This window comes from Capsicum annuum, chromosome 12 (genome assembly GCF_002878395.1).
Source record: "Capsicum annuum cultivar UCD-10X-F1 chromosome 12, UCD10Xv1.1, whole genome shotgun sequence".
In the NCBI taxonomy this organism is placed as follows: Eukaryota; Viridiplantae; Streptophyta; class Magnoliopsida; order Solanales; family Solanaceae; genus Capsicum; species Capsicum annuum.
Window position 1 is genome coordinate 8,635,558 of NC_061122.1, and position 9,465 is coordinate 8,645,022.

Consider the following 9,465-nt stretch of genomic DNA (forward strand, 5'->3'; position numbering starts at 1 on the left):
TGTGTGTCTTAGTAATTTAAACTACTTTCTTCTTTCATTGTTATTTATTTTAATCCTATTAAATGTACAGCGAGGTAACTGTAATCTTGAGCAGTGAGCATAAGTTGCATGTGCTACTCCTTGGAAACTTATGTGTGGGTTAGGTTAGCTTTACTGTGACACGAACATTTTATAAGATGTGATGTTTTTCTTTCTTTTGATTACTACTGTAGATACAATGAACTGATGCAAGATTCTTACAAGCACTATTCTCTGTTAGTTTTTAGCAGGTTCAAGCTTAAAATTAGTTGGTTAGAGAACTATTATTGATATTGGTGTTTGCTGATTCACATGTTCTAGTTGTTCTTGCAGTTTTCTATATGATTCATCCTTATATTGATATATGCAAACAGGAATATAAAAAGTAGATGAACTAAGAATGTAAGCAATGGTAATTGAATAGTAAACCACAAACAAACAAACAAAAAAAACAAAAACAAAATAGCTTTTGAGTTGGCATAGCAATTAAAAAGAGTCATCTCAGTGGTATGAGACGTAGAACTTAGATAGCTAGAAAAAAATTATCCATCATTACTTTGTCACAATAGCTCAATCTAATGTAATTGTATATCTCCTGAACCTGCGAATATAAAGAGTTGAGGTGAGTCAGTAATAATATATTAGGAGTTGTAAAAAAAATTTTGTATCAGGTAATTTGATGTGCTCTGTCTTACCTAATATCTCTTTGTAGACAATATCTTTGGTGTATGTTCCTTTTCTTTGCTTTGGCTGCTCTGTCATGACCAAAACCTTTGTCGTTGACATTGATATTCCTCTTGAGAGTGCAACGTATAGCTGTCCATGTGAAAAAAGGTGTTGTGGCAAGTACGATCCAACAGTTGGTATCGTCTGTCCTTGTGATTTATTTATCGTCATTGAACAGCATAGTCTTACTGAAAATTGCTTTCTAATGAACTTGAACGGGTAACCTTCATTTTCGGGAGGTGATAGCTGGATTCGTGGGATAAAAACATGCTTGAAAGCATTTTTCCCAATCATTATTTCTGCATGTATGACATTTTTGTCAAAGCCTCTACATATCATTCTTGTGCCATTACATAAGCCATTGAAAGCATCCAAATTTCTTAATAACATAATAGGGGCATTTTTTTTCAAAACCAATCTGCAAATCAATAAAATGTAATAAGAATGATAATGTGAAGAATTTCAATAATAAGTTTCTACCAAAAATTCTAAAACGGATTTAGTTTTGGTAGATTAATCCAAAATCTGGAAAATACGTAATTGTTACTAAATGAAAAACTTGATTATTTGTAAATATATAAGAGCATACCTGTGTAGAGGTAGACCGTTTGGTGTGAGAGTATTTAAGTAGTCTTCCTGATAATAATTGTTAGTATCATCTTCTGCAGAGTCAAAACTCAGAAACATTCTGCTTTCACCTGGAAATCTGAAAATTAACATTTCATTTAGTTGATCAACGTATTCATTTCTGCTTGCTAGGATAGCCCGTTCTGTCATGTATTTTGTACAACTTTCATTTTTATCCATCGATGTAAATATTTCTTTTACTAATGTATCTTCATCAGTAGAACTACTCGTATTTTGAATAACCAGTTCTTTTGGAAGATGTACCAAATCATCTCTTATTGTAGGCTCCTCCCCATTACCTATACGCAGTAAGAATTCACTGAAAGATGATCTGTTCTTGCTCTTATATTTCTTGTTACCTTAATCCTTTCCATGCGATGCCATAAGTATGATTTTACCAAACTTGCATTACCTGTTTCAGCTCTTGTAGATTTTGGAATGACTGGTAGTACTTGTCGGAAATCACCTCCGAAAACCATTATTTTTCCACCAAACGGTTCATTAATGTCCAGTATATCTCTGAAGCTCCTATCAACTGTTTTAATTGTCCGACAGCTAGCCATAGGCGCTTTGTCCCAAATAATTAGCTTGGATTTTTGAATCAATTTAGCTCCACCGCTTTGCTTTGACATACGTGTGACAGTTGCATCAGTTGTCTGAAGCGGTATCTCAAATCTAGAATAAGCCGTACGACCTCCCGATAAAAGAGCTGCTGCTACACCACTTGTTGTCGTTGCTAATGCTATCATGCCTCTTGATCTGATATTTGCAAGTAATGCATGATATAAGAATGTTTTTCTAGTCCCTCCAGGTCCATCGACAAAGAATAATCCTGATTGTCCAGACTCAATCCTTTCCAATATGATCCTAAAAGCTTGTTCTTGTTCAGGATTTAGCTTTATCTGTGCATCCAAGTCTTCTAGAGACACTACTATAGATTTCTCTTCTTGTATTTCTCTGCATTCTAATATAATTCCATCTTCCAACCTCTGTTTAATTTTAGGAATGTCATAATTTTCAATTCTCTTACCCATGCTCTCTAAGAAATGATTTATGCTTTTCAATGTGCATTGAAGTTGAGCCGTAGGAGAATTTTCATGTATTCTCTTAAAATCTTCCGACATGTCATCATAATATGTATCCCAGAGCATTCTAACATTTTTTGGATTACAATGAACCAAAATTGTTGCAAATAAATTTCTCAAAGCCGATGGCATTTTGAAGACTACGGCCTCATGTAAGCATTCAGAAATGCTATTATCTGATTCTAGTAAACCTCTTTCTTTTGCAGCTTCCTTGAATGTTTCACATCTCCTTCCATTAACAGATAACAAGTTTTCAAATGATGTTGGCCCTGATACATGATTCAATAAAAATCTCAAATATTATCTTTCGCCTTTTGTTGGATTAGCTGCGACATTAAAGTAAAAATACTAAGTAAATCGAATTTAAACATAAGAATATTAAAAATGGTTCTATTGGATGGCTTACCAAAAACAATTCGACCAATAACAGATCTTGATTTTCTGGGTGTCCATATCTTACCCTGAGGGTTCCAAACATAGTACTCATAGATATTTTCGCGCTTCACTATCTGCCGAACATCTTCAAAAATATTCTGTGAGCATGGTTTGTGAGGCGTATTCCCATGCAACAAAATTTTTCAAATTTTGATTGCTCCAATATCACACTACAATGTGAAAAACTATATTAGGAATAATTCAATAAGCTATGTTTAAAATACTATTAGCTAAGTTCTGATCTTCTCATATTGATATTGAAATGATATATTAATTCATAGAGATTTTGAAAGTCGGAATTCATACTCCAGTAGCCACATAAAATACCAGTATGTGAGGTTAATTTTTTTCCAATAATTAAAATTTTAATGGACAAATTCCCCGAATCAGTAATCCGAATAAAAAGCAACAATAAAATATCCAAGACACACATAAACTAATACAAGTACCACAAATTTCATCATCAACAATAACATCTTTTCTTCCTCTTTCTCTGCCCTGTAGTCATCTAAGATCTTACAAGTGCAATAAACCTTTTGAGAAGGGAACAGATTCCGCAATAATATCCACTTGGTTTCTTTTAATTTCGTAGATGGTCAATTTCCTTCCAAATAAAGTGGTGGAACAGAGGGGATTTTGGCTAGAGAAATAAAATATTGTATCCAGTTATCAACTATGAGAAAAGGCTTGAGATTAAGGGCGATATTGAAAGAAGTAAGCATGTAGTTTTCATTAGGAACAGTAGAAAAGTTGGGATTCATTCAACAGAATGTGAGGTAGTTAGAAAAGGAGTTTTTAGATGGATTTCTTCATGTGGAAGCATACGATCCAAGCTGCTCATTTGTGCTATATATTATAGTATCTCCAGACTCCCAAGTGTGTCTGGGTTTAACAGAGGTTTTATGTATTTTATATCTTCGTTGATTTTGGCTGAAGACTACTTTCCTCCTTATCCTTTTCACAAATCACAACTGTGGGTTAACTATCTGGTGTTTTTGTTGTAATTAAGAACTGTGATACTCCCAAATATGTAGCGTGAAATCATTCCAACCAACGGGCTTGGCTCTTGGCATTTTAGTTACATGTCAAAAGTCAGAAGTGTTTTGTTAATTGCCTGAACATATTATTAGCAACATATGGTATAATTAGTTTTACTAAAATATTTCATGAATTAGAATATTGTTTGATTCTCCTCTAGCATCTTCAAAAAAGCAACAATAAAATATTCAAGACACACATAAACTAATACAAGTACCACAATTATGAAAAGAAGATAAACTGATACATTTCATTATGACCAATTTTTAGGTGAAAGATCAGACTTTTATTTGGAAAAAAAGCACATTTGGCACTGCTGACAAACAAATACACATAATTGAGAGTAGTTGAAATTAAGGAATAGTTGATACACATATTTTGTATTATTTCATCATAAGTAAATTAGCGTAATTGTTGGATATATATATATATATATATATATATATATATATATATATAGCTTACCTGATTGTTTATTTGGGAGATGAAGTTGAAGGTTAATGACGGGAGGCTGCATTTCACTAAGATTGAATTCATAAATTCTCCACAGTGCTTCTGGTGCAGTCACCCACCGTGCATCTTGAAAGCTATGAATTTCATCGATGACTTTTTCTCCATCATTCGTCTCGATATAAACAGCACACCTATCATGACCTTTATATATGTACTTGTAGAGATACTTTATTGCTTTTACCCCCGAACAAGACTCGACGTTGATGTGGCAATTATATCTAGTCAGAAAATAAGGATTATATGGAACGACCCACTGATTGTTCATTGTCATGCCTCAGACCTTTTCTCTTTTTCCATCATTTCACCTTTTATAAATAGGTTATCCGTCCTTTCCTTGTATTGATTTATTACTAAATGGCCGAGGATAGTGATTCTTGCATTGTCCATCTTTCATACATGAATTTATTGGACGATTCTTTCCACACGGACCATGCATCATATGCTTGACAACCAAATCATACAAGATTAGAAATTCTTCTTTATCAGGAAGTTTAGCTGCAATAAACTTGTCATAATCGTCGGGTGATGTCATTTTGTATCCTTGTTCAAGTATTAATAAAAGGTGTATGTATGGTAGTCCTCTTTTTTGAAATTCAACCACAAAAACATGTGCTGCAACAGGACCAAATATCCTTTTCTTGAATATCTGATCTTTTAAATCTTGTAGCTTTGCTCTAAAGACTTTAGTCACCAAGTCAGGTCTATCTTGAGGAAGTTGTCCTCATAACAAATTTTCTTTGATCTCTACCCAATCAGGATTACATGTCACTGTGATAAATAGATCTGTCTGTCCAAAATGTTGAACCAAAGACATTGCATCCATATATCTATGATGCATGTCCCTAAGACCTCCAATGAATGATACAGGAAGTATTACTCTCTGACCTACTTTAGCTCCTCTAATTTCTCCCGCTAGGATGCTGCCATATATACCTTGCAATATTTTCCTTCTAAGATTTGATTGCTCCTGTCTAATATATTCAAGTCGTGTTGTTTCCAACTTGATGTACAAGTCAATGAAAAATTGTTGAAACAATCGCCCGCATAATAGAATTTCGTGTCTTGTCCATCATGTATTTGCAGCTTGTAGCAGTAGTACTCTCTACATGAGACACATTGTTTACCTCCTCGTCGTACACCTACAAAAAAATTTTAAAAGACCGATAAGAGAATTTTAATTATCAATATGTAATAATCAGTGCTTTTTGTATCAAAACTATACCTTGTTGTTCATTGTCAAACACCTCATTAGCGGATGAAAATGTCGAAATATTTTGATTGAGGCATGTAACTTCGGTCTCATGTGAACCTTTTTTGGTCCTACATTGTTTTTTTATTCCTTGATGCCAACCCGATTCACCATTTGGGAAAAGTAGAAGATACTGGAGTAGGTCATAACAACCGTAATAATGTTTAACTCTATGGATATTGCCTGAGTGCTCATGAACGATTATCTCTCTATTAAATGGTACATTGGTATTGTTTCCGTCTATCCAAATAGTTGTAACTTGATCTACTGATGATTTGTCGTAGACACGATCTAGTTTAGAATTTGAAGCAATTCAAATTTCTAAATTCTGAAAGCTTGAATGATCCTTTAGCTGGCGAAAAAATTGTGCGTAAAGATTGACATCCATTATCTGTCTAATTATTGCCACAACCTCTTTGGATAAATTGGCTTCTTTGAGTTTTGAAATTCTATTGCATACATCATTTTCTGTATCAAAAAAGTACGTCTGAAAATAACATGGAGTACCATCATGTGGGATTAAAGAAGGAAGATCATGATATATTTGACCCTGTGCTCTAAACGTATAAAATCCTTGTCGTGAGGATGCCAGATCATTGTCGAGTTGAACACCAAAAGATGTAAATGCAAATATGTTGTTATATCCTCTAATGTGTTTGCAAAATTTTTGTGCTATTTCTGATTGTGAGAAAAATAAGTCGTAGAGCTGAGTTGGAACTACAATTTTTGCAAGCTTGATTGATCCACTGTCACAGCAAAAAGTTGACGTTTCATGTTCAAACCTCATACCCCGATAATGTATGCATCTAGGAACATTTTTCAACATGTGAACAGGAGATATTGATGGTATGTAGGCAATTTCGCCTAAATTAATGGATTAAATTTTAGAAAACTTAATGAATAATAAATATAGCAAAAATAGAATGGATGTATCTGTCATTAATAAGTTAGTACTACATTACCTTCAATATCATATCGTTCGGATAGAGCTTTCAAGAACCAATTTATTTTGTGTTGTTTTATTGGTCCTTTTTCTTCATTATCAACATCTTCTACGGATTGAACCCTTTTGTTAGCTACAAATAGAAACAAATTGTACATGTGTTAATTGTTAGACTAAAAGTGTGGGAAACGACGAGATACAGTCATGATGATAATTAGAGTTTCAAGAATTATTATTTCAGTAAGCACATTAATGTCATATTTATTTTGTATATCAGTAGTGACATTTTGATAATTTAATTAAAGTTCAATGCCTATGTCAAGAGGATATTGGTTAATTTATGCATCTATACGTTTCTAATGTTTTTGCATGTCATGATGCTTTTTCGTCTTTTTATTTTTTCTTATGATGGAGCCTCTAACACTTGTATAATTTTGGAATAAATAGAAAGGAAAAGGTAGTAGAGAGAGTGAGAGACTTGTCTGGAAAAAAAATTAAATAGAACTTCTGAAGATTCTGTGAAATTTTACTTTTTGTGTCTGTGATTACATTGAGGAAGTTGTTTACAAGAAAAAGTCAAAATTATATTTAAATCTAGGTTGATGACTTTCTGTTGGTGTTCTTCTTACTTTAGGATTGCAAGCAAGTCATTTATAAGTGGACTGAAAATGTTGAACTTGTCAAGGGACAGGACTTGTCAGTTACTATAATAAAAAGGGGAAAGAGACCATCTATAAATGCGTACCCTGCACTGGAATCGGTATAAGAATCATACTTTTATTTCCTATCTGAATATTCTTGTATGGACATTTGCATAACATAGTTTCTATACTGGTTTTCTTAGAGCGCTAAGAAAGCATTTGTAGGTGGTTTCTTCTTTTTTGCTCATTGACTATGTATTGTAGGATTATTAGCATTTCCCTCCTAGCATATATTTAATTGGTAAAGGTTTTCAGATGTGTGGTTTGTCAATAGACAATTAATCAATTGATGCTATGGAAACTTTCTTAAGCTATATTATTTTATCTACATTCCTAGATTGCTACCTCTTAGGAAAATATTATGATGGACCTGCTTGAAGTAGCTTGAAGGTGAGTAAGAAAGACGATCAGTTCTGTCTAGAAGTAGGAGCTGTTGAAATTGGGGGATTAACAGAGATAAAAAAGATAAGTTTGAAGTTCTAGAAGTAGCAGGAATGTATGGAGGATTTATTTCCTTGATAAAGCTATCCATAATTTGGGAGGTTCTTGCTTTTTTCCTGATTAATTATCATTTCTCTTGTATAGCTCGTATAAGAAGACAGTCAACACTTTGAACCTAATCCTGGGGATTGTTTTATCTATACTGAATTGCGGCCTGTGCATGTAAATGTACATTTACTCATTTGTATTCGGGACACTAAATTGGGTTGGTCAGAAAGTAGGTTACAATGCATGAAAGAAGTTCATATTTTACTACCAAAATATTATCAGATACTCCTGCTTATGCCAAATAAATATCATTCTATGATTCTGCGACTTTTCAAGAAGCAAATTTTATCAGCCTGTGCATTGAACTGGAATGTCAAATTTCATATAGTATCATTTAGTTTCCTGAAGATGGATGTAGGTAGTAGGATTGTACTTTTGTACTTTTGTACTTTTTGGACAATACTTTGAATTAGAAGATTTTAGTTGAAACAATACTAAAAAGTATAAAACTATTATATGTTTTGGCCAATTGACCTACTATTATATGTTTTGCAAATATCAAAAGAATTTTAGCCAACTACTGCTCATAACCTGTTTGCACAACCTGCTCTAATTAAATTTTGTTTCACTTTCATTTAGGCTTCTCAAAGTGTATACGTTGTTAAATATGTAAATCAGGGAGCACAGGGTGTTCTTCAAAAAAATTTGGAACCAGAATTTAACCATCTGTCGAGATTTTATACATATATTCAGGTAAGTCATTCTAATTCGTACAACTTTATATTTTATACGATTGTGAAGCAACAGACCTCTATACACTAACTGGAATTAAATAAATCAATTGTTCTAAGGAAATAAAGTCACCATTGTATTTGTGTTTTGAGGAAAAAAAGTAAATATAAATTGTGAGCTAGTACCTGAATTTATTGATTTATTTTCTAGTTCATGTGTACTGTTGATTTCAGTAGTAAAATTTGTTATGTTTGCAGCAATATATGTGTTATACCTTCGAATGGCTCAAGAAATTTTGCGTTGATCTATATTGAGAAAACAATAAAAGTCTTTATTATAGTGTCAGATAATATGTTAAAGTATAATGCGTTAAATAATTTTATATCTACCTTGTGCCATATGTGTAATGAATAATATCCTGCGACATATAATAAGTGAAACATAAATTGTAATTAAATAAAAGAAGATATTATGTACTTAGATTAAATATGTAGCACACACTTAGCACATGTTAATAACCAATATTAGTTGATATGCCAGCAAAAGTTGCTTATATTGTTTGAATAACGGAAACCTAAACAACTAATAACTATTTAGAATCTAAAAGTATTTGATCATAACCTAAATGAAAACTATCTATATCTATACTGAAAAGATACGTGATATTTTTTCATAGAGAGTAAAGCATCACGAATCCTTTTCAAGTTTGACCCTTTTAGTAGCTATTGGATCCTCAGCAGCATCTTCATGGGCTTTATCTTTATGGTTATTTTTTATGGTAGTTTCTGAAGTTGGTTCTTCATCGAGTACGTCAACTACAATAGATTTTTAACTGCAATAGGCTTTTTAACTTCTTGTACTTCTTCTTCAATGAAGCGTCGTGCAGCTCGATCTCCGACATCTCTCCAT

The 9,465-nt window shown here is 32.9% G+C and overlaps 1 protein-coding gene across 3 annotated transcripts; it reads right to left on the reverse strand.

Annotated features, from left to right (window-relative positions):
- Positions 1-467: 467 nt before the first annotated feature.
- On the reverse strand, positions 468-6,467 carry LOC107849745 (ATP-dependent DNA helicase PIF1-like). 3 transcript variants are annotated; one of them, XM_047400712.1, is made up of 6 exons: positions 5,665-6,467; positions 4,395-5,581; positions 2,863-3,061; positions 1,334-2,782; positions 714-1,162; positions 468-619 (listed from the first exon to the last, which is right to left on the reverse strand). In XM_047400712.1, exons 4-6 carry the CDS (start codon positions 1,549-1,551, stop codon positions 594-596), a joined length of 693 nt encoding a protein of 230 aa, XP_047256668.1. In that variant the 5' UTR covers positions 1,552-2,782; positions 2,863-3,061; positions 4,395-5,581; positions 5,665-6,467; the 3' UTR covers positions 468-593. The 3 variants fall into 2 exon arrangements, 1 of the variants encoding a protein (XP_047256668.1); XR_007048136.1 differs by having other exon boundaries at positions 1,334-2,725.
- Positions 6,468-9,465: the final 2,998 nt, after the last annotated feature.